The 25,066-nt window shown below is 44.0% G+C and overlaps 2 protein-coding genes across 4 annotated transcripts in view; one reads left to right on the plus strand and one right to left on the minus strand.

Moving 5' to 3' along the window:
• LOC104995195 (putative ATP-dependent RNA helicase TDRD12) overlaps positions 1–16,558 on the plus strand; it is a 60,469-nt gene extending 43,911 nt beyond the window's left edge. The window contains exons 22-30 of the mRNA XM_010848926.1: positions 3,050–3,237; positions 4,542–4,752; positions 5,888–5,980; positions 7,922–8,094; positions 14,150–14,259; positions 15,612–15,672; positions 15,758–15,871; positions 15,958–16,111; positions 16,196–16,558. Of these exons, the coding sequence (XP_010847228.1) occupies positions 3,050–3,237; positions 4,542–4,752; positions 5,888–5,980; positions 7,922–8,094; positions 14,150–14,259; positions 15,612–15,672; positions 15,758–15,871; positions 15,958–16,111; positions 16,196–16,309 (1,218 nt within the window). The 3' untranslated portion in view covers positions 16,310–16,558. The remainder of the gene's footprint in view (positions 1–3,049; positions 3,238–4,541; positions 4,753–5,887; positions 5,981–7,921; positions 8,095–14,149; positions 14,260–15,611; positions 15,673–15,757; positions 15,872–15,957; positions 16,112–16,195) is intronic.
• An 896-nt stretch (positions 16,559–17,454) lies between these two features.
• SLC7A9 (solute carrier family 7 (amino acid transporter light chain, bo,+ system), member 9) overlaps positions 17,455–25,066 on the minus strand; it is a 33,124-nt gene continuing 25,512 nt past the window's right edge. The window contains exons 12-14 of one of the 3 annotated variants that reach the window (XM_010848927.1): positions 20,704–20,878; positions 19,713–19,825; positions 17,455–18,589 (exon numbers count right to left, since the gene is read on the minus strand). In XM_010848927.1, the coding sequence (XP_010847229.1) occupies positions 19,761–19,825; positions 20,704–20,878 (240 nt within the window). In that variant the 3' untranslated portion in view covers positions 17,455–18,589; positions 19,713–19,760. Of the gene's footprint in view, positions 18,590–19,650; positions 19,826–20,703; positions 20,879–25,066 lie in introns of those variants that run through there. The other 2 variants (XM_010848928.1, XM_010848929.1) reach the window with 2 other exon arrangements.

Consider the following 25,066-nt stretch of genomic DNA (forward strand, 5'->3'; position numbering starts at 1 on the left):
TAATATAAATTTTATTTCTTTATTTACTGACAGCACTGGGTCTTCATTGCTGCACATGGGCTTTCTCTGGTTGCAGCGAGCGTGGTCTACTCTTCACTGCAGTGCAGGGCCTTCTCATTGTGGTGGCTTCTCTTGTTGCGGAGCACGGGCTCAGTAGTTGTAGGGAACAGGCTTAGTTGCGCCACAGCATGTGGGACATTCCCAGACCAGGGATCAAACTTGTGTCTCCTGCATTGGCAGGCAGATCCTTACCACTGGACGACCAGGGAAGTCCTCGGTTATATTTTAAGAAAGAAAGTAGTTTACCTCTGGGGACTATTAAAAATAATGTGCTGATTACACAGCCCTCTTCAGAACATCTATGACTGTTCCTTTGGGGATATTCTGAGGTGTAAGTAGAATTACTGAGTTGAGTTGTCACTTTGCTGTGACTATTTTATTGCTTTGCTTCTTTTTGAGTTTGAGTGTTCTGTTCTCGCCTTCCCTTTCCCCTAAGGTGCATCTGTTGGGTTCGTTCATACTTGTGCTCCCCTCTTGTGTGGCTGTGCTGTATTTGTTTCCCGGGGCTGTTGTACACAAGTTTATTCTCTCTGTCCTGGAAGCCAGAGTCTAAAATCAAGGTGCCAATGGGGGGCTGTGCTCCATCTGAAGACTCGGGAGGCCCATCCTCTCCCTGCCTCTCACAGCTTCTGTTGACTCCACGTGTTCCTTGGCTTGTCTCAGCTCGTACTGCATCCCTCCAGCCTGTGCCTTTCACCACCTCATCGCTTTCACCTCTCTCTCTGCCTCTTGCAAAGCACACTTGTCGGTAGATGAAGGGCCCAGCAAGATAATCCACAGTAATCTCCTCATCTAGAGATGCTTAATTACATCTGCAAAGACCTTTTTCCCCAATGAGGTCACAGTCACAAATCCTGGGAACTAGCACAGAGACAGTTTTCTTTGGAGCAGATTGGGCGGGTGGGGTGAATCTCCATTCAACTCCAATACAGTTTTTATTGCTGAAATGATTTTTTTCTTTAATTTCTAATTATTTAGAAATTTGGAAGTTCTGTCACTTCATTTCTACAGTTTAAAATTGTGATTTATGTTGTTTTATAGCGTATATCACTTTTCTTAATTAATTTCTTCATTAACAAGCTGAAAGGCAGCTTGTTTTGAAAGCAGAGGTTACAGTTTTCATCTGTTTTGTGGATACACGTTCCTAGTGGCTTTCATTGTGTCTAGCAACTTATTCTGCTGCTTGTTCTCTTTTTTATTTTATAACTTAATATGGAATTTGACCTTGATACTTTGCTGTTGTTCATTTTTAGATAAAATTCCTTTCCCCTAAATTTAAGAAAGCGATGTGGGTCAGGTTTCTATAATTTCACAGAGTTTTCATTTCTGTTGTTTCCATGTCTTGTTAAAAAAAAAAAAAAATGGGAACACAGTTTCTGAGATGTTTGAAATGCCCGGGCTCTGTGTCCCTCCCCCAAGGTGTGTCTGGCCTTTCTTCTCCTTCGTCTCTCTTGTCCCTGGGTGGACAGTGGAAGTCTCGTGGGGCCAGCCTTCCCCCACTGTCAGAGCGCGTGGAAATGCTCCAGTGTCAGCTGCCCTCGTCACCCAGGCCCAGTGTGCCCTCAGTGACTACCTGCTGCCCTGTGGGGTCTTCCTGTTCTCAGTCATTCGGGCACGCTCTTGCCTCCCAGTGCTGCTTCCTGCACGGACAGGGTACCTTGCAGCTCTTGTGGTGTGAGTGGTTTTTACGCATCTGCTCTTTTGTTGTTGTTATTTTAATTAATATATTTTATTTTTTCAAGCAGTTTTAGTTTTACAGAAAAGCTGAGCAGAAAATACAGAATTCCCCTCTCAGTCCCTCCTACCCCGACCCCACCAGTTTCCCCTATTGTTAATATTTTTCATTATTGTAGTACATGTGTGACATTGATGAGCCAATACTGATAGATTATTATTAACTGAAACCTATACTTTAAGGTTCACTCTTTGCAGTGTTCCTTCTGTAGACTTTACAAATGTATGGTGACACATGTAACCGTTACAGTATCACACAGAGGACTTTCACTGCCCTGAAAATCGCCTGAGTGCTCTACCCACCCTTCCCCAGAGTTCCTAGCAGTCACCTATCTTTTTACTGTCTGTGTAGTTTTCCCCTTTTCAAAATGTCATATAGTTGCTGTCATAGAGTGTGTAGGCTTTTTGAACTCACTTTTCATTCAGCAGTTTGCATTTAAGATTCCTTCTTGCCTTTTTATGGCTCACTAGGGCAATGGCACCCCACTCCAGTACTCTCGCCTGGAAAATCCCATGGATGGAGGAGTCTGGTAGGCTGCAGCCCATGGGGTCACGAAGAGTCGGACACGACTGAGCGACTTCACTTTCACTTTTCACTTTCATGCATTGGAGAAGGAAATGGCAACCCACTCCAGTGTTCTTGCCTGGAGAATCCCAGGGACGGGGAAGCCTGGTGGGCTGCTGTCTATAGGGTCGCACAGAGTTGAACACAACTGAAGCAACTTAGCAGCAGCAGCAGCAGGTCATTTTTATTGCTGAGTGCTACAGTTTATCCATTCACCTACTGAAGGATATCTTGGCTGCTTCTAGTTTTTGGCAATTATTAATGAAGCTATGATTAATACTCAAGTGCAGATTTTTGTGTAGGCAGAAGTTACTTGGATAAATACAAACGAGTGTGACTGTTACCTGTGATTGTATACAGTAAGACCATTTTGCTTTGTAAGAAACTGCAAAACTTTCTAAAGTGACTATACCTTATTGCATTCCTACCAACATCTAATGAGTTTGTTTTCTGGATATGTTTACTGTTTATGGGCTTCCCTTGTGACTCAGCTGGTAAAGAATCCGCCTGCAATGCAGGAGACCTGGGTCCGATCCCTGGGTTGGGAAGATCCCCTGGAGAAGAAAAAGGCTACCCACTCCAGTATCATGGCCTGGAGAATTCCATGGACTATATATATAGACCATGGGGTTGCAAAGAGTCGGACATGACTAAGCAAATTTCACTTTCACTTTACTGTTTATATTTCAGATAATACCCTTTTATGTTTTGAATGCAACAAATTACTTTGGTCGTATAGTTGATAAACATGAGGATCTTTGTGCAACTCTTAATGCTGAGATGAAAGAGTATTTTGAAGACTCCAGTAATAAAGCAACTGTTGAAAAGATAGAGAAATTTGGATTATATGGGTTAGCAGAAAAATCAGTTTTTCACAGGTAAAATGTCTCTTTTTCATCTCTACAAGTTGTGAAGTATAAGGTAACGTTAAATGGTATTGAATCCCTATTTTCATCTCTGTCCGTCTGACCGGTGTGCATATACTGAGCCCCGCTGCCTCCCAGGAGGGTGGTGTCAGGGTCGTGTGCCCACATGCCCAGCTCAGCTCTACTCCCGAGCCCATTGGCCACGGGACTGCTGAGCACAGAGCATGGATGACAGGGTGGCATTTATATGTGACTGTCATCGAGCTGTCACTGTCCTGCACGTACGTGCATCTTTAACTTATGGAATTCTTACAAATTCCCATAAAATGAGCACAGTTCTCATTTTACAGATAAGCTGACTGAGTCCTGGGCTTCCCTGGTAGCTCAGCTGGGAAAGAATCCACCTGCAATGCAGGACACCCTGGTTCAATTCCTGGGTCTGGAAGATCTGCTGGAGAAGGGATAGGCTATCCACTCCAGTATTCCTGGGCTTCTCTGGTGGCTTAGCTGGTAAAGAATCTTCCTGCAATGTGGGAGACCTGGGTTCGATCCCTGGGATGGGAAGATCCCCTGGAGAAGGGAAAGGCTTACCCGCTCCAGTATTCTGGCCTGGAGAACTTCATGGACTGTATGGTCCATGGGGTCACAAAGAGCCGGACACAACTGAACGACTTTCACTGTGTGTGTATACTGAGCCCTGGCAAGGTTAGGTGAGTTGTCTAAGGTCAGCTCAGGAAGCGGCAGTCAGGGTTCCATCCTGCCTCACGTGGTGTGTGCTCCCATGTCAGCTGAATGCCACACCTGTCCTCTCTTGATGATAGCCCAGATTGAGAACCTTGGAACATTTAACTTGTCAGATAAAGGAATTTCCTCTTTTCAGAATGCTACACTATCTTTTATACATAAGTATGAAGTGAAAGTGTCAATTGCTCAGTCATGTCTGACTCTTTGTGACCCCATGGACTATAGTCTACCAGGCTCCTTTGTCCGTGAAATTCTCCAGGCAAGAATCCTGGAGTGGGTAGCCATTTCCTTCAACAGGGGATCTTCCTGAACCAGATATCAAACCCAGATCTCCTGCATTGTAGGCAGATTCTTTACCATCTGAGCTACTAGGGAAGCCCTTATACTTGAATTGAATAAATAAATCAGGGCTAAGTGCTCTTGCTGACTCTAGCTATTTTATTTCTAGTATGGAGTTAAGCCCTGCAGTTTGGGGGAAACTTCTGTGCGGTTTGCTTTTAGCAAGTAAGTTGAGGCGACATTAATTTCCCTTTGGGTCTCTGTGTCAGTCTGAGGCCACTGTTGTTCTGCAGGGTTCAGGTGTTGGAGATGCGCCAGAAGGAGGACACGTGGGCCCTGGATCATGTCCTTGTGAAATTCATAGATGAAGGCAGGACTGGACTCGTCACAAGAGACCAGTTGCTGCACCTCCCAGAGAGTTTCCACACACTGCCCCCCCAAGCTGTGGAGTTTATCGTTTGTAGAGTGAAACCCGCGGACAATGAAATTGAATGGAATCCAAAGGTGGGTTATTTGGGCTTTTTGTATTTGTTGACTTCTAGAATTTATTTAACCCAGAATAAACATGGAGTTGAGGTATATTTGAATTTGGAGTACTGGATTTGGGTGAAATGCTTCGTGTTTCTGGGCAGGGATGCACTTCCCAGCACTGTGCTCTGAACGTAGCTCTGAATCCTCAGAGGGGTGCCAGACATGATTGGCCATCATTATTGATAGTGCTTCCAGACTTAGAATTGGTATAAAATATGTAGCTACAAGACTGGATACCCCTGTTACCTCTCTGGAGGGACCAGGTAATTCCACTGGAGTTGGGAAGATGAGCAAGGAAAGAGAGTCAGTCCAGAAAAGCTTCCAAAGGAAGGGATGTTTCCTCTGGGTCCTTCAGAACAGGTAACTAGGATGTCACCAAGTAGACCAGATAAGGCACTGAAGGTGAAGAAGCCCACCTGTGCCGAGACGCAGAGCACACGGCTGTCCCAGGTAGGCGGAGAGACTAGGCAGACAGTCTTGCTCATCACCAGAGCAGTGATTCCTGTTCATAACAAGGCTTTTAATTCTTCAGAGGAAGGTTACGTTTCATACAGTCTGATGAATAGGATGTGAAAGAAGCTGTTGTAGGTGCAAAGTGAACAGTTTGGGTTGTAGACAGGGCACTGAGGACAGATGCAAGGGTGCGTCCTGAGTGCAGGGCCGTCCTGTGGACGCCCCACACCGCATGTTTCCTAATGTGGATGCACAGCTCTCATTCCTCTGTCAGCTGTCAGCCTGTCTTTAAATGATGGATGTTTATTTCTTGAGAAGTTGGATGAGAGTGAGAGAGAGAGTACCACTGGTAGTGGAGACCAGGGCCCCTTAGCCCCAGCGTCACTGGTGTGAGCAGCCCCCGCGTGTGGCCTCCTCCTAGGGAGCAGCAGGAATATTGTGTGCTTGGGACTTGGCACCTGTCCTCATCCTTCTCCACTGGTGGTTACCCTTGTTGGTGTCAGGGCATTATGGCCTCCGTAACCTGCTTCGTGGGGTGGTCGTGAGGCTCAAATGAAAGGCGCGGAAAAGCTTCTTGTGAAACTATTGAGCACGTACAGAATTAAGTATTTCCTTAAAGCTTCAGATAAATTTACTTATGTGTATTTTTTTTCAGGTTACTAGGTACATTCATCATAAAATCATTGGAAAACTGCATGATGCAAAAGTGATACTGGCTTTAGGAAATACAGTTTGGATTGATCCAATGGTAAGAATGCAGTTTTCTTGAAAAGAAACATGTGTTTGAATGTGCTCAGTCCCTAAGTCATGTCCAACTCTGCAACCCCATGGACTGCAGCCTGCCATGGGATCTTCCAGGCCCTTGAAATTATCCAAATTATTCTAACCTGTTGCTTAAATAACTCTTTGCCTCACATAAATGGAGGCTTATTTGATAAGGGCTCTGTGTGAAGGAGAGCTTGTCTCGTGTTATTTGGGTCACGAATGTGTGGTCATGGGTTTTATGGTTTAAGGGAATCTTTTATGTTGTAACCCAGTGCTCACAGCCATGTGCGTATAAATCGCAAGTACTCACATGTACAACCAAGAGAAAATTCATGGAACTGTTGTTAGTACACGCGACAGTCTCTGCCGTTTACAGTTCTTTCCCAGGCGTCGATTGTGCACCATTATTCTCCTTTCACAGCCCTCTGCCCACAGCGGTGGGAAACCCTGGGGCAGTCCCTGCCCTGCAGGAGCACAGCCGTGTGCTGGTCTAGTTGTGAACGATCTTAAAAGTGGTCACCAGTGTGGAGGATTCCGTCCTCGGACTTTCCAGGACAGGTTTTATTATGTTCATGGTTTCTACCTCATCCATTCACCGAATACTTATTGAACACCTCCTGTGTGCCTGGACCTGTATGGGGCACTGGGGTTCCACGCATAAGCAGACAGCTGCCCTGTGGAGCTGCTGTGGGGGTGGGCAGTGGGACAGAAGGCAAGGCCAGGGCCTCGGGCATCCCCCCTGAGATCCACTTTCAGGCCAGCAGCATCTCCACTGTGCTTGCACCCCAGGGACTCTACTTTTCACTTCAGAGTTTTGCTCTATTAGACTTAAATCGTAATTATTATGATTATTTATAAAGTTTAAAAGAATTCAGTTCATAAAAGCTGCTTTGTTAAAAGTTTTTTTTTTCCCCCTAAGAGTGAAAAAGCCTTAACACTGAAAAAGATGAGTTTGGGTATAAGATTTACAAGTAAGAGGAGAAAATGATTTTTAGAAGGGAAGGTAGATACCACCAGTGTAGGTAAATGAAGAGATTGGGAAGGGGGAGCGGTTCTTAGTTGATGTCATAATAATATTGTAGTGGTTCTTTATTATAGAAATAAAATGGAAACTTTATTAATAAGCAAGGATTTTTTTTAGAACTACAGCCAAGAGAATGAAGCAAAAAAAAAAAGAAAACCCACGTGGCAAATATGCTTCCTCAGCTCCAAAGTGTAACCATGTCAGTGGCACCTTGGAGGGAAAACAGACACACCCCACCGCCTTCTCCTCCTATAGCAGGGTGGTCCCCAGCCTGAGAGGAGAAAGGTTCTTCCCTGTTCCTGGATGGGAGAGTGTTCCCAATTCCTGGTCCCAGGGGAGGTGTGCCTGCCTTGCTAGCCTGGTCTGCTCCCCCAACCCAGGAAAGCCCTGGGGCCACACCTCCCACCAACAGGAAGCAGACAATTGCAGATTTCCATGTTTTACTTAATTTTGTGTACACTGAAATGGATGAGAATATTTTGGTTGCAGAAAAAAAACAAGTGGAGGAAACTGTCCAAGATACAGGATCTAGAGCCTTGGCATAGGCCCTTTCTGGGCCTCTACAGAACCTGAGCCCTATTGTTAGGAGAGGTGAGAGTATGAGAGGAAAACCAGAAAGATCTAAGAGTTGTGTGTGTGGTTACAGCATCACGGCTGGGTCTTGTCTGGGGTTTTACTCCGGGACTTGATCTTGGCGCCTGCTCCACACCTGGTCGTGTTTCCCAGTACGAGGCTGGGTTCTGGAAGACTCTGACGAGGAGACCCTTGCACGTGGTGGCATGTGTCCTGGTGCACTGAGCATTGCACAGTGAGATAGGGAGGCCGTGAGAGAATGTTTGTGACTCATCTAAAGTTCTAAGTGTGGTTCTTGTAAACTTTGTATTTTTTCTTTGATTCAAGGTGCACATTACAAAACTTTCAAACTTGAAAACTTCTGTCATTGATTATAATGTTCGAGCTGAAATTTTGTCAATGGGAATGGGCATTGATAACTCAGAACATGTAGAACAACTGAAAAAATTATACAAAGGAGCTAAAATGCCATCTTTTGAAGAAAGCCTGAACCAGACCCTGTAAGTGGATTTTTGTCCCCTTTTGGAAGAGCTGTTTGGTGGAAATAGAACTCACAAGTGGTATGAACATTTTTGCTGAAAGTAGAGTAGTCTAATGAGTCTCTGTGTTCCCATCACTCAATAATTACCAACATTTGGGGAGTCTGATTTTATTCACACTCCAGCCCACACTTTTGTTTTGGCTTGACTTATTATAAAACAAATTCCAAATATATTATTTCACCATACCGCTTACAGAGTGAACTTTTGTTAGCTTCTTATTGACACCACACATCCAGAAAGGCAAACACAGACCAAGTATGGTTTAATGGGTTTTCTGAGCGTGGAAACTGGCCCAGCTCAGAAACCGGGTGCCACTCAGAGCTGCCTCCTGGTTCTCCGCAAGGGCAGCCGCCTTCCAGACACAAAACAACGCAGATGACTCTTCCCGGGCTCGTTCTTTGAGCCATGCCATGTGTCTCTTGTGTCTCCTGGTGTGTTTAACTGTTGCTTGTGGAATTCATCCATGTTGTGTGTGCAGCTGTAGACCATGGGTTCTTATTGCTGTGTCATATTCCATTGTATGAACACAGTGTGATTTCTTTCCCCATTCTGTGGGTGGGAGGAATTTCCAGGTCTGGGCCACTTCAGGTGGTACTTTAAACATTTCTTCGTCATGTGCTTTGGTGCACTAATGAATGTATTTTTGATGGAATGGAATTGAAACTGCTCAACAGTTTTCCAGGTGGGTTGTACCAGTTTTCATGTCCACAGCAAGACAGAGAGACTTGTGAAGTCTCTGAGAGAGTATACTGGCAGCCCCTAGACGGGAGGATTGGACTCAGCATGTGTGTTCACCAGAAGGACTTGCATCAAGAGCTCCTTTCAGTCAGAAACAGCAGACACTTAGGAGAAGGCAATGGCACCCCACTCCACTACTTTGCCTGGAAAATCCCATGGATGGAGGAGCCTGGTGGGCTGCAGTCCATGGGGTCGCTAGGAGTCGGACACGACTGAGCGACTTCACTTTCACTTTTCACTTTCATGCATTGGAGAAGGAAATGGCAACCCACTCCAGTGTTCTTGCCTGGAGAATCCCAAGGACGGGGGAGCCTGGTGGGCTGTCGTCTATGGCGTCACACAGAGTCGGACACGAATGAAGTGACTTAGCAGCAGCAGTAGTTCAGTTCAGTTCAGTTCAGTCGCTCAGTTGTGTCCGACCCTTTGCGACCCCGTGAATCACAGCACGCCAGGCCTCCCTGTCCATCACCAACTCCCAGAGTTCACCCAGACTCACATCCATCGAGTCAGTGATGCCATCCAGCCATCTCATCCTCTGTCGTCCCCTTCTCTTCCTGCCCCCAATCCTTCCAGCAGCAGTAGAAAACAGGACAAAACATGTGACCAGACACTGCGCAATGTCCAATTCATTGATTAGCTGTCCAGTAATTAATATGTGAAAGGGTCCTCAGGCTCATTACTCATCAGGGAAATGCAAATTAAAATCACAGTGGAGCGGTACCACTTCTTAGCCATGGGAAATGAGAGAAAGGAAATACCAAGTGTTGGTGAGGATGTGGGACAACAAAAGGCTTTAAAAAACTTGACTAAAGTGCTGTTATCACAGCTAGCAAAATTATCGGTAATTTCTTAAACTGCATTTTAATTGTGTTAAAATATACATAACAGAATTTCTCACTTTTTTTTTCGAAGTGTGGTAAAATACGCATAAAATCTATCACTGTAACTATTTTTTAAAAATTCTGTTGGAGTGTTGTTGCTTTACAATCTTCTGTTAGTTTCTGCTCTACAGCAAAGTGAATCAGCTATGTGTATACACATATTGTCTCTTTTTTGAATTTCCTTCCCATTTAGGTTACCACAAAGCTCTGAGTAGAGTTCCCTGTGCTATACAGTAGGTTCTCATTAGTTACCTGTTTTATACATAGCAGTGTATGTATGTCAGTCCCCATCTTCCAGTTCATCCCACCCCGCTTCCACCCTTTGGTGACTGTATGTTTTTTCTCTGTGTCTCTATTTCTGCTTTGCACATGGGCTCGTTTATCTGTCCCATTTTCCCAAGATTCCACATGTGTGTGTTAATATACGATGTTTTCCTCTGACTAATATTAAGTACACAACTCAGTGGCCGCGCGTACGTTCACGTCGTTGTGTAACCGTCAGCACAGTCCATTTGCAGAAGTTTTCAACATCCCAACCAGACACCCTGCGCCCAGTTACGCCGTAACCCCCTTTCTTCTGTCCCCTCAGCCCCCGGGAACCTCCTCTGTGCTTTGTTCCCAGTAATTTACCTATCCTGGGCACCTCACACCAAGGGAAGCCTACAACATTTGTCCTTCTCTGTCTGGCTTATTTCATTTCGCATAATGTTTTCAAGGTTTATCCATGTTATAGCAGATGTCAAACTTTTGTCCTTTTTAAGGCTGAAAAATCTTGCACTGCATGGCTACACTGGCCTTCCCTGGGAGCACTGCATTTTGGTATCCACTCACCTGTAGTGGATATTTGGCTGCTGTAAATGGTGCTGCTGTGAGCACTGGTGTGCAGACACCTAAGTTCCTACTTCCAGGTCTTCTGGAGTTTCTGGATCCTGTGGCAGTTCTGTGTTTCATTTTTTAAACTGACAACCTGTTTCCACAGCAGCTAAGTGTTGTGTTCCCACCAGCAATGCACAAGTGTCCTGTTTTATCCACCTTCTGCCCTAGAAATCAGCCTGAGGTGAAAGCTTAGGGTCGTCTTAGGACTTTTCTGAGCGAGTGTCTTGTCTTGGCTCCAGACAGCTTAGAAAGGACTACACAAATAATTCACAAGGTCGGCTCTGCCCTCTCTGGCTTCAGGAGTGGAGCTGGGGGAACAGGAAGTTCTTTCAGTGTTATCTAGAGGGAAATAGGAACTTGGAGTGTCCTAGTCTACCGATTTGTTTTGGATGCTGGAATATTTCTTCAGTCTAACTTTGTTTCAGTTGACCTGATTAACAGATAAATACTTTCAATTGAAGTTGCCAGTAGGTAAAGTTGAAATTTTAAAAATTCATTCATTTATTCAGCAAACATTTATTGAGTGTCTACTAGGCATGCAGTAGTGAAATAAATAGATGAAGGACTCACATTTTAATGGGGAGAGAAAGACAATAAAGATGTTACAGAGATACATATGGGATCAGATGATGGTATGTGAGATGGAGCAGATTAATGCAGAAGGGAAGGGAAGGTGGTTTGGGGCCTGAGATGGTGAGCCAAGACAGTAGAGCTGAGTCCTGACCCAGGCAGATGTCGAGAGGCGAAGACCCGAGTGGGCAGGAAAAGGCTTGGTTGTTCCTTGGTTCCAGGACCAGAGAGGGAGGTACAGTGATCAGAGGAGTAAACAAGGGGAGAGTCTAGGTGGAAGGGGTGCAGTGGTACGGGGGTCGGATTTTGTTGAACCCCATGGCCAGTGCAAGGAGTAAGCTCGGAGGAGGAGGAAGTGGAGCCGTGAGAGAGTTTTGAGCAGAGGAAAGACTTATTAATCAGAGCACCCTGGGCTGCTGTGTTGAGAAGAGACGGGAGGGGACAAAGTCTGTGCCCGGGTCGGGACAGGATGACTGTGGCTCAGGCTGGGATGGTAGTGTGGAGGTGGGCGAAGCAGGTGGGCGAAGCAGCCGATTTCTGAATGTACCTGTATGAGAGTGTGGTCTCAAGGGTGTGGTCAGCAGACGCTGGGTGTCGAGAGCCAGCTGAAGGGCCTCTAATGCTGAGAGGTGGCCGGCAGTGGGCATCTGAGAAGGTGCAGCCTGGAGCCAGCTGGGGTCAGGGGGAGCATCCAGGATGGCAGTAAAGGAGGAGTTTCACGGACCAGGGAGCCGTGAGCTGCACGGTGCTCCTGAGGCCACGTGAAATAAGGACCAAAAACTGTTGGGCGGATTTAGTGCTGTGATCGTGGGAGACCTTGAAGTGTTCCTAAATTACTGCTCAGAGTAGGGGAATTTCAGAGAACATGGCAAAGATGAAAACTGTCTGAAGTTTACAGGGTTTTCTATCTTAATAAAATCGGGTACCTGTGGGATTAGAATATGTTTTGGTTTCTGTACACGTTCAGGAAACAAAACTGTTCCATGCTTGCTTTTTTTTTTTTTTTTTGCTGTGCTGGGTGTTCTTTGCCTCTCGGGCTTTCTCTAGCTGTTACAGAGCGCGGGCTTCTCGCTGCGGTGGCTTCTCTCACTGTAGAACACAGGCTCTGGGTACGCGGGTTTCAGTGGTTGCGGCACTCGGGCTCTCGAGCACAGGCTCAGTAGTTGTAGCGCACGGCTTAGTTGCCCTGCAGCTTGTGGAATCTTCCGGACCAGGGATGAAACCCATGTCCCCTGCACCGGCAGGTGGACTCCTATCTACTGCGCCGCCAGGGAAGTCCTTCATACTTACTTTTGAGATATTCTTTTAAAACTGAAGATGCCACTGCAGTTGAGTAGGTTTATTCAAGACAAAGGTGGATCACTTACAGGGAGCCCCACAGCTACTGCTGAGCCCGGCTCTGAACCAAGCACCCTGCTCAGTGCCTGTGCACAGATGATTCTGCGGTCGCACAGGAGTGTTGGACGCCTGTGGTCATACATGGAGGGAAGTGCAGAGACCACGGGAGCCACAGAGGACGCTTGCCTCCCAGGAAGGGACTCCGTTTCAGGAGATGAATAGGCAGCTGTGCATTTCCTGGACCAGAATCGAGGAGCATGGCGCCATTCTCACAGCAGATTGGAAAGGGGGACAGAGTCTGGGGACCTGAAAGGTTGACAGACACAGGGGAACGTGTATAATTGTGTCATTCTGAGTCTTCAGGACTAAGAAGATAGTGGCAGGGTTGGCTGTTCGAGGATGTTTCCCAGAGAGCAGCCAGCTCAGAGGGGAGGAGACACCAAGCGGGTCTGGGACTTGAGTTTCAGGTTATTGAGGTATAAACCTAGAGTGCAGGAAAGTGGATGGGGAGGCTCTAGTTTGCTGGTGTTTGAGGACAGTCATGGCGGAGGAGGAAGGAACTGATCCCCAGTAAATGAGGGCCAGGAGGAGGAGGTCAGAGCCGTGGCGGAAGAAGAGGGTGGGCGACAGAGGGTCTAAGGCTGCATGGTGGTTAGGGGAACAAAGCCTGAGAAAGGGGTCCATGCCTGAGTGGTTGGACCATGGGGCACTGCCCTCCATGCCACAGGCTTCATATGTGTCAGTCAGACGTGCCTTTGGAGACACACACACGCACACTCCCTACCCATAAGGGTGTGTATACGTGTATTAGTATAGGTTTGCTCCTTTAGGTTTCATTAACTCAAAAATGATGCACAAGAAATGATTTCTGTTTTCTCCCTTGGGAAAGGAAATTGGTGACTGGGGAACAGGGGAGGGGAGAGATTTTTCACTGTGTAGACCTTTCTATCTATTTCTAAAATACTGAACCACATGTATGTGGTTACCTGTTAAAACAACCAAAAGAAAAACACAGTTTTTTATAAGAATGAGATTGCCCTCTATATATTGATATGGTGTAATCTCCAGTTATTAAGTACAATAAAGTAAGGCATAGAAAAGTGAATGTAATGTAGTAGGTTCCCATGTGTTTAAACATGTGTGTGTGTTCTAGATAGAAAGATACAGAGGGCAGTATTTGCTTTTTCTTGCAAAGAATGTTTCTAGAAATAGATCCAGAGTGGTAAGAGGGTGTCTAGGAAGCTGGGACAGGAGAGGAAAGGAGATGGCTTGTACTTTCTGCTCTTTTATCCTCTTTGAAGTGGGCAGCGGTGCATACAATTCTCACAGTTAAGTGATTTGAAAAGAATTTTATTTTGGCAAATGAGTTCCTGCAGCTGTTGTATGATGTATGTCGACCAGCCACTCGGCCCCTGACGCCAGCAGTGCCCAGGCTGGCTGACCTGCCTGGCGTCTGCCAGTGAGCCGTGAGTTGTACGCAGGTCTGACTGCTGTAAGAGGCACTTCTCAGCCGTGTGTGGCTGGCCTGCCTCCCTCTTGCTGGAAATCCTGGAGGGGGCCAGATTGTTTCTCTCTTCATCTCATGGTTCACCTCTGCCTCTTCCGCCCAGGGTACCTACTTCCAGAGAAGACAGTGCTTGTCTGCCGAGCACACAGCAAGAGGACAAGGGCTCAGAGAGAGGAACTGACGCCAAGACAAACTCAGAAAACCAAAAGCATGGTTGGTTATTTAAAAGATGGGTAATTTAAAGTCACTAATGCTTGGACATTTTCTGATGTTTAAGCTTTCTACTTTTAGATGAATTAGAAGGTGATATAAACTGATGTTACCTAACTTTCTATTTTTGACAATTCCGCTTCCAATTTTTTTTTCCTGTAACTTTTTTCCTTTTTGTTATTTGAGGTATAATGCTCATCCAGTAAAAGTGCACGGATCTTAAACATACAGAATCTTCCTGTGTGTACATGTCCATTACCCCACCCGGGTCAGGCTGTTGGCCATTTCCAGAATCCCAGTGGTCTCCCTTACGTACCCTTCCTGTCTGTAACCCTGCCTAGGAGCCCTGTTCTTACTTGCGATACCATCAGTGTTGCTGAATTGGAAGCACATGGTATACACTCTCGTGTCTTCTTTCATTCAGCATCATGTCTGTGAAATTCATCTACATTATTGTAGGTAGCAGTGGCACTTTATTGCTGAGTTATATTCTATGATATGGGCTTCCATTCTGGCTCAACTGGTAAAGAATTTTCCTGCAATGCGGGAGACCTGGGTTCGATCCCTGGGTTGGGAGGATCCCCTGGAGAAGGGAAAGGCCACCCACTCCAGTATTCTGGCCTGGAGAATTCCATGGACCGTATAGTCCATGGGGTCGCAAAGAGTCAGACATGACTGAGTGACTTTCACTTTCGCTTTCATTCTGTGATGAATATATTGCAATTTATTTCCCCATTTCCCTGTTGAAAGACATTGTTTTCAGTTTTTGACTGTTGTTAACAAAGCCCCTTATAAACATTTTTGCTCAAGTCTTTGAACGCCTCAGACGTTTTAGATTGAGAATTTCAGTTGCACTGATTTACAGAATGTTATGTGCTGCAGTGGTCCTTGCACGTACTGACTGCTGTTCTGGAAACTGTTAGGGGTCCTAGCAGGTTGAGATAGCAGGGACATTGGAGCAGTGGTGTCCTATGGCCAACAATTACATGTGGTCCTTTTTCACAGAGTTTACATTCCCGATTGTTTAATCATAATACTGGTCAAGGTAAATAGTTCTTTTCTTAATCTAGTATTTGTTTTATTAGTTACACTAGATGATGTACATTTTACTTTTTTTAAATTGTTCTTTGCAACTGGATACTTTGGTTACTATGAAGTTTATGCTCATATTCTTAGTAGTTCAACTAAAAGTTGCATAAAATGCCAAAAGTACATATAATATAAATATATATTATATATATAATGGAGTCATATATACATGTTATTTGTAATATATATGTTATATATAATATGTATGTTATATATTATGGAGTCACATATAAATAACCTATAGGAAAATTTGACTTTTTGGACAGAAACTTTACCTAAAAACACTGGAGGTGCTTCCATTAACAAAACTGCAGAGCCGCCGAAAAGGTATGCTCGTTGCTGGGGTCTGCTTTCCTTACTTGCCTAGCAAATACACAGAGAGGAGTATATAATCCTCTTCCCTTTCTTCCAGCTTCCACCCACAAATAAAATGGTTCCAAAAAGAGGATGTGGTCATACTGAAGATAAAAATAAGGAATGTAAAAGACTATAAATGTAAATACTTTAGAGATAGAGTTGTTTTCAGGTGGGTTTATGTATAGCTTATAAAACAAAATAGAAGTAATTTCTAATGTTTTAAAAGGCTGACTTTATTTCTTTTTGTAAATCTAGTGCCTGGGTAGGAGAGAAATTTTACTTGGCTGATTTGGAGCTGCAAGCCAACATAATAAAAGATGATTGCAAATGCATAATTAAATATGACGAACCTGTAATCACTCTTGCAAAAGAGCAAAGGGAGTCTTGGTGTGGCTTACTCAAACAGAGGGTGAGTAGAAGTCAACCATGCTTGGTCTTAACATGCTGAGTATGTTTTATTCTCTCAAGTAATGTAAAGTGTTATGTTGAACAGAATCCCAATGTGGCTTTTGATTTCGATCACTGGGAAGACTGTGACGAGGATAAGGAGGATAGCCACTTTGCCAAAGGTAAGAGCAGGTGCACCCACTCCCCAGGAGAGTCGTAGGACCTGAGCATCATGGGGGTGGACACATCACTCAGCAGATTCCAGGAATGCAATGTAAAAATGGGCCATTACTGTAAAGCCCTTAGGTGTTAGTTTTCTCCTTGTGGTTTGATCTCGGTGCTAAATGTTCTGCTTTGAGGAGTATCAACTCTTGGTTATAAACGTACCTCCTTATAACACTTGTACAAATATTTATCTTAGGAAAATAACTTACCCATATGCAGGCAAATTTTACTTGCACGTTTCTTGCTTAAAATAATGAAAACTTGAGTCACAAAATATAGAGCTAGAACCCAAGGGACTTTTTCTGCAATGACGAAAATAATGGGCATGGGGGAAGATTTGCTAATGAATCTGTAATTATTAATGCATTTTTGATAATATCTACCTCTTTTAGTTGTAAACTCTAAAAACCTGTCCTGCAACGTGGCAGGCTTGGTTGAGACCAGTGACAAAAGTTCGGATGAAGATGAAAGTGAGAGTGAATGAGAATGTGAATTAAACCCTGCAGAGCGGCCAGAGGCTTCTGAACAGAAATGGATATTGCTGTGTGACCAGAGCTAAGAAGACAGGCAGTCACATTCAGACCGTTTTTCCCTCAAGGATCAAGCATTACCAAGTGTCACCTTGCGGCACTGGGATTAGTAATGGTGAGAAATTCTTAATTGATAGAAACATGAGTTGATGATGAGACTCTGGAAGGAAGGTGGAAGCAGAGACACTGTGAGTGCTGGGCTGTCCTGCTGGCCACCTGCTGTGAAGCCTGCCTTGACACTCAGGTTGAGTGATGCAAGCCAGGCGTTCAGGTAATGAACTGTACCACCTGAGTTCACTGTTGTTGTCTTTTCATCTAGACCTGTGTTTGGTACATTCTTAAAACCTGATCTTGCACATATAAATTGAGATTTCTTAAAATTCATACTCTGCACTGCTTAAGAAACCTTTTCAACGGCTTCCCTGGTAGCTCAGATAGTTAAGAATCTGCCTGCAGTGCAGGAGACCTGGGTTTGATCTCTGGGTCGGGAAGATCCCCTGGAGAAGGAATTGGCAACCCACTCCAGTATTCTTGCCTTAGTTCCATGGGCAGAGGACCCTGGCAGGCTACAGTCCATGGGGTCGCAAAGAGTCAGACATGACTGAGCAACTAACGCTTGACTTCACTTTCAGCCATGAGTTAGTTGGCATTCAGCATAACTGTGTGTGTGCTAATGCTCCTCGTAGTCTTTGCATAGCGATAGCTGATTAGCCAGGCTAAGCTGACATCTTGCAAAGAGACAGTCCAAGGGTGAGAATGGGCTTGCCTCAGCAATAGCAGCCTGAGCCAGGGCCTTCTGGAGGTAAAGCTTCTGAAGTACCCTCGGAACCTGCAGCGTCCGGGACAGACAGGACACAGGTTTCTCTCCAGTGGAAACTGAAGAGGACTTGTGCGTGGAGGTAACGCTCAGAATACCTGCTCATGGTGAGCCCTGCACACATTCATGGCCTCAGCCTGCGGCGAAGCTGCAGCACCTGCAGTCATGAGGTCATCAGGAAATGTGCATTTGTCATGAGCACTTCAATGTGGGACTGCCCAGAGCCTGGCTCTCCATGTTACCCGGAAAGTTAGACGGCGAGCTGCTGGCCAGTTCACACCCTGTGCACTGCCTCAGTGTGGGGCTGGCAGCTTTGCCTAGAACTGGAAAATAACACGGTAGAACATGACTGTTAGGGCAGCCCCCCGAGTCTTTATTCTGTTTTACACATCAGAAAGCACAGGGGCTCATGTTTGTATGTGTCCCAGGTATGGAGCACCACCTGAACAGGAGTAAACTTTGTCGTCAAGCTGTCGTGCCCCGTGAGCAGGCGCAAACCGTCCTCTTGCTCTCAGTTTCCTCATCTGTAAAATAAGACGGTCTGTTTCTTGGTGGGCATTGCCCAGTGGTGGGGCCTGGCATGCTGCTGGGTGGAGTCATGCTGCTGCCCTCTGGGGGGCGGACGTGGTGTCCAGCCTGGACAGCTGCCAGGATCGCATCCTTGCTGCCGCTGTGAGCCCGTGGTTGACCGGCAGGTGTCCGATTGGCACGTGAGGTGTACCAGCGGTCCTTTTTTCCTGGCTAAACTGGGCAGGCTCTTTGGGAAGTTGTGCTGTCTTTGCTGGCAGAGGTTCTGATTCTGTGCAGCTCTTGTAACATTCTTATCCCATTGTGGTAAATACAGCTTTCGCGCCCACTGGGGAGGCCTTTGGGTCGGTGGCCAGGCCTCCTGAGCTGCACTGGCTTTTCCCCTGAGGTTGTTGGCCACCTGCAGTGTATGCGCCAGTGTATAGTCTCTTTCATAAAACACAACACATGATACTAGCAAGCAGCAGAGCTGCACAGGTGTGTGCCCAGGTCAAGTGAAGGGGTTTCCTGTTCTCAGAGAAGATGTAACATTGGTTCTCTCGTGTGGTTCACTAACAGCTGAGTGAAAGTATTGGGCAGAGGATGGCTACATGTTTAAATTTCAATTTCTTTTTTCAGACATTTAAATTTATGACTATTTGAAGTTCTGAATTACGTTCTGTAAGATACAGGAGTATTGGCTTGTGAGATGTAAACAATTACTCACTGTTTTTTGTTGTTGTTCTCTATTATTATATGTACTGATTTCATGTTTTGGGAAATTTTTTGAAATGCATGTTAAAAGTACCTTTGCATGCTTCTAAAATTGCTCATGTTCTTAGTTTTGGTGTGAAAGTCTTTTGCAATATATCAATAAAATTTCAGTGTTTTCACGGAAATGTTACTTTTCCCATTCTTTTAGACCATATTTTGTCAGGAATATTCCTGAGTGCCAAATGCAATAGAATTTTATACAGCATTCATCCTGGCTTGACTAAAATACCAGTGAAGGTTGTCAGGGGACCTGTGACGCTGAGCTTCTGTGGACACAGGCTGCAGGTGGTCCTGGGCAGTCAGCTGTGCCCTGAAGGCCTTGACAGCCAGCCTGGGACGGACCTGCCCCCTGCGCCCCCTGTGAAAGACAGGAAGGGGTGGGGCGGGTAGGAAAGCACTCATACTTGAGTATTTTAAAAATCTACTTCAATCAAAGTTCCATCAATTTTATATTTAAATGTATATATGTGTGTGTGTGTGTGTGTCTACATGTATGTACCCTTCTGATGATGGAGCTGAAAGAACAGCCTTTACTGAAGTAGGTGTGACGTGCCCCTTGCTAGAGTCGCTGTGTGGTGCCCGGGGCTTTGTTTTAGCCCTCCCCGCCACTACCGTCCTTCTGGGTTATGTCCTTGCCTGCTGGTTTCAGCCAGCACCCACCCAGAGAACTAAGGATAGCTAAAAATAATAGTATCATACACATGTGAATATGTTTGTTTCTTTTTCCTTAAGAAAAACATCAGGAAGAAATAACCACAAATATTGCTTACAAAAATAAGTTCATCACAGCTTGGATCTGGCACAAGAGGCAGAGCTTGTTACTCTGGAGCTTCCTCTGGGGGGACGACTTCCATCAGCATCTGAAGGTGCATGGTGAGAGGCTCTGGGGGGGAAGTGCAGTTAGAAAAGCGTCATTAAAAATCCGCTTCACCCCACTTAATTGGTGAGCAGTGATAGTGTTACTCCTTGGTGATGTGTCTCCTGTTAGAGCCTGTGTGCGAGGGACACGGTAGGTAGAGATGGACAGACCCATCCTGGGAGCTATGGTGGTTCTTTGGAGATAAGTTATTCCCATTAAAGCATTAGGAACCTGCTAAATATTTTACTGCCACCAAATCATTTGTAGGAAAAATATGAATGACTCAGTTATATGTGTATATTTAACTACTACTGACCAAGGCTGAATATGTAGTCTGAAGTCACTTAGTTGGCATCTCCTTTAAAATACAGATGGTTCATTCTCTTTACTTCCTTAATTCTAACTTAACAGTTTTTGTTGGGAACAGCTTGGCTAAACACTCAAAGCTGAGAAATAGGTGTATTTGGGTGGGGCCTTTAGGTTGTAAGTTATCCTGGCTAGATTCTCTGTCAATATAATCAAATGCAAGTCCATTTTCAGAGGCATAGGCAAGTGTGGCTGGTTTTCTGATAGTTACTAACCTTTTCTTTCATTTTTGTAGTAGAGCACCAGCAACCCCTCAGCTTTAGGCTTAGATCAGTGTAAAGAGGTTGGAGGCAGGAGGAGCTCTTTCAAGAAAGGAGCAAAGTCCTTGGGAAATAATAGAGGCCACAGGTGGACCCCAGGGGTGTCACACTGAGGGGAACAGGTCACGTGTCCTCCCAAAGAGGAGATGAAATTTTGTTAGCTGTGTGAGACCCTGTGACAAGAAAGTCCTGGTAGCATCGGGACAGATGAGGCTGCGGGGTGTTGGGCTTGCCTTGCTTCACTAATAGCCCAGCGGTTCCCCAGTTGATACTTACTTGAGATTTTCTGAGCCCATGCAAACTTATAGTAGACAAAAAGGAAATAAAATACAAGGCCGCTGAGCATAAACAACACACAGTAGAGATACTCCCACGCAGGTGCGCTGATGATTGGGGCCAAAACCAAAAACACGGATAAGAGAGTCACCAAGATGGGGATGAAAATGGGCACCTGCAGGCAGAACAACATGGAGTCGTGACTCGGCCTGAGCACTTGTTTCCCTTTTGACATTTTTCATACCCTTGACAGAGAAAGAAGAATATAGTTTCCATCACTTGTAAGTAAATTTGCCGACCTTATTTCACCTGTTCTTTTCCTTTTCCCTAGAATATAAAGAAAACACCTTCACGTCATTTTTACCTGTAAAATACACATCATGCATTTCTAACTGACAAGGACTTCGATTTTAACCTGTTGGTTTCCTCCTTGCTCTGTCTTGTCATTAATTTGTTGCCGGAATTGGATGGTGTGTCCTACACTGTCTTCATCTTGCTCTGCTGATAACTTGCTCCTCTGTCCCTCTCGTTTGTTAAAACCGATGGCTAGACCTGGGGGCAAGAGCCTTTTGTGGTGGAGCGGCGCACTTCCTTTCGTCACTTCAGGAAGCACTTAAGGTCTGACTGCCACACTTTCGAATCCCTGAAGTCAATCAGTGAGTTCAGGGGCTCGAGAGACATCCAGTCTTAGCAGGTCTGGATTCACCCATTTCTCCAGGGAGCTGTTTCTTTTCGGTAGGAAATGGACACTTAAAAACCATCATGTGGGTGCTTGGAGTATTCAGTGTTCTTTCACCAGGACAGAGAAAAATCATTTTTTTTCACGAAGGGGAAAACATTGCACAAATGATTGTAATAGTTTTGATTCAAATGTAAGATTGCACTGTTTCCCTTACTTTACTCTAGACTTGCATTCTTTCCTAATGCATCTTTTCGAAAATCTTCATAATGGCTTTCACATGATTACTTATTTTCTTTATCTTACAATGTGTCTATAATAAAATAACTATACCAGTTCAATTCAGGTCAGTTGCTCAGTTGTCTGACTCTTTGCAAACCTGTGGACTGCAGCATGCCAGGATTCCCTCTACCAGTACTACCATTGTAAGTAGCATGAAGTAGCATGAAGTTTAAGACTTTTTTTTGCAGTTCTTTTTAACAGAAGAGTATAAGCCACAAGGGAAATGCAGTTAAAAGTCATGCACTTTAGTATCAGTTCTGGTGGTTATGCTGTGTGGTTATGTCATCTACTTTTTATAGAGTAATTTTTTTTTTATCTCCATTTGTTTGGAGTTTTCAGGGATTTGCTCTTTCCCTTTGCAGTGTTTGATTTTTTGATATTATAAATTTTTTCTTGAGTTTGCTTTATTCTGCCATTATTTCTTTTTGAGAATAAGCACAAGTATATGCACAAACATGCATACACCTGTTCATCTTCCACTGCCCTTACATAAAAGGTAGCAAATGCATAAAACACAGTGTTACACCTTGTTTTTTTCCATTAATATACTTCAGAGATAGCAGTGCTGTATAAAATTACTTATGCATTTTACTACTGCATACCACTCTATTTGGTGGATGTTCCAAACTTATCCAGCTAGTCTTCCACTAATTGACGTTTGGGTTGTGTTGAGGCTTTTGCTTTTACAGTTAATGCTACAATAAATGACCTTGGGTGTGTTTCATATTTTTTGTCAACTTCACTTTGGGATCAGTTCAGTTCAGTCGTTCAGTTGTGTCCGACTCTTTGAGACTCCATGAATTGCAGCATGCCAGGCCTCCCTGTCCATCACCAACTCCCAGGGTTCACTCAAACTCATGTCCATCAAGTCGGTGATGCCATCCAGCCATCTCATCCTCTGTCGTCCCCTTCTCCTCCTGCCCCCAACCCCTCCCAGCATCAGAGTCAACTCTTCACATGAGGTGGCCAAAGTATTGGAGTTTCAGCTTCAGCATCATTCCTTCCAGTGAACACCCAGGACTGATCTCCTTCAGAATGGACTGGTTGGATCTCCTTGCAGTCCTAGGGACTCTCAAGAGTCTTCTCCAACACCACAGTTCAAAAGCATCAATTCTTCAGCATTCAGCTTTCTTCACAGTCCAACTCTCACATCCATACATGACCACTGGAAAAACCATAGCCTTGACTAGACTTTGGGATAGATTACCTCAAAACAGGATGACTGGGTCACAAGGTAAATCCATGTGTAATTTTGCTGGATATGGCCAGGTTTCCATCCATAGTGGCCACACCATTTGAATTCCAGGACACAACTGAAGCAACTTAGCAGCAGCAGCAGCAGTGTTGGAGAAGGCTGTTTCCCCATGGCCACCTCCATGGCGTGTGGCCAAACTCTGGGATTTCTGCCCCATCTTACAAGCAAGAAATGGTAGCCCGTTAGAATTCTGGCATCTGTCTCTTGTTAGGAACAAAACTGAGTGTGCTGGGGTCCATTTGTTTCATGTTTAAGTCTCATTGCATTCTTCTCATTGAACTTCGTTGACTTGTGTCCATTTATATCTTTTGTCCATTTCAGTTGTTAGTAACTCCCATCTCAATTTTAGGAACTCTTTAAATGAGGGCTGTTACCTTTTTTGTGTGTGTGATATTATTGCAGATATTTCCCCCAATGTTATATATATGTGCTTTCAATTTTCTTCTCCTTATTTGAATGCATGCATTTTTATTTTGGCCAGGAGATATGGTTGCCCCTTTTTAAAAAATTACTTCTTGATTTTTGAGTCATTGGAAAGGTTTTCTCCATTCTTGGATTACAAAACAGTGTATGTTTTCTTCATGCATCAGTACTATGATATTTAAATTTTAGAATCTATATTTTAACATTTAATGGCCAGGTTTTCCCTGGCCATTCCTGCTATTAGTAGTTTGTTCTTCAATATGAACTGTAAAATCAGCTTGTCTAACTCCAGAGAAAAAAATTAGATGGTGTTTTTTATTATAGTGACATGAAATGTCTAAATGAAGGATGCTGAGTCTCCCTATCCAAGAAGATGATGAATTTCCATTTGTTCAAGTTACTTTTTTTGTCTTGCAGGAGAATTTTACTTTTCCACGGAGAAATCTAACCTCTTGTTAAAGTTTATGGCTAGGTTTTTGTTTCGGATGGAGTAGGGGGAAGATGAGGTGTTGTCTTTCATTTTCTTTTAATTGGACATCATTTTTATAAAGAAAGGCTATTGATTTCAGTGTCTTAATTTTATGTCTTATTACTTTACTATATTTTCTTGTAGTTTTTTCTTTGATCCTTTTGGGTTTTCCAGGTGTACACTTTTATTTTCTTTGAGTAGAGAAAGACTTTCAAAAATCTTCTCTAATCCTTAGGCTCCTAATTGCTTTCTCTTACGTAATTGCCTTGCTGCTATCTTCAGAGCAGTGTTAGCTGATAGTAGAAATCAATAGAAGGAAGGCATTCCTGTCTTAGACCTAGCAGGGATCTCTCTAGTATTAAGGTTAGCAGTTAAGCTTATCAATTAAGATTGCTTTTTGCCATAAGGTGTGTTTGTGTGTGTGATCATACCAAGGAAAAGATTATGCGTTTCTAATTGTGTTTCTCTCAGTGATGTATGTTGAATTTTATCTGATGGTTTTTGGCATCTGTGGGAGGTGATCATAGGGGTATTCACCATAGGTATATTAATATGATGAATTATATCCCCCATGAATTAAATCCAGTTCATTCTAATCTTCAGCCACGCTTGCACAGACTTGACTTAGTTGTGGTATGTTTTTAATATAATTGGATTCTATTTGTTAAATTAGTTTATGATTTTTCTATCAATATTCAAAAGTGAGATTGGTCTGTGATTTTTCTGTGCTGTCTTTGCAAGGTTTGGTATTAGTGTTACAATCCATAAAAATAATTAGAAAAATCAGTAAAACAACCTGTAGCTTACCTTAAAAAGAAAAACAGAAAGCATAAATACACAGATAAACAAAAATGGAGAAATAATCTCCGGAACATAGTAAGTTTTTTTTTAAAAAAAGTCATTAACTATTTTGTATAGCTGTATACAAATAAATTCAAACACCTACATGAAATGGACAGTTTTCTAGGAAAATACAGCTTACTACCCCAGCAGAATCTGAGTTCATGGTGAAATTCTAAAAAATAATCCAATTAAGAATCTTAAGTTCTTTCTTTAGGTTTACTGATTCCTTCTACATTCTTTTGGTTTTCTTTGTTGATTTTTCTCTTGCTTTTTGAGTTGTCTATTTAATTTGTTTTCATTTTTATTGATGTAAGTAATATAGCGGAACTTCCTTAAAGTACTGATCGTAGATGTCTTGTTATTAATTTGTTATTTTTAGGAATTTGTGTACTTTCATTTCCTGTCTCCATTT

The sequence above is a fragment of the Bison bison genome, unplaced genomic scaffold (genome assembly GCF_000754665.1).
Source record: "Bison bison bison isolate TAMUID 2011002044 unplaced genomic scaffold, Bison_UMD1.0 scf7180017864280, whole genome shotgun sequence".
NCBI lineage: Eukaryota > Metazoa > Chordata > Mammalia > Artiodactyla > Bovidae > Bison > Bison bison.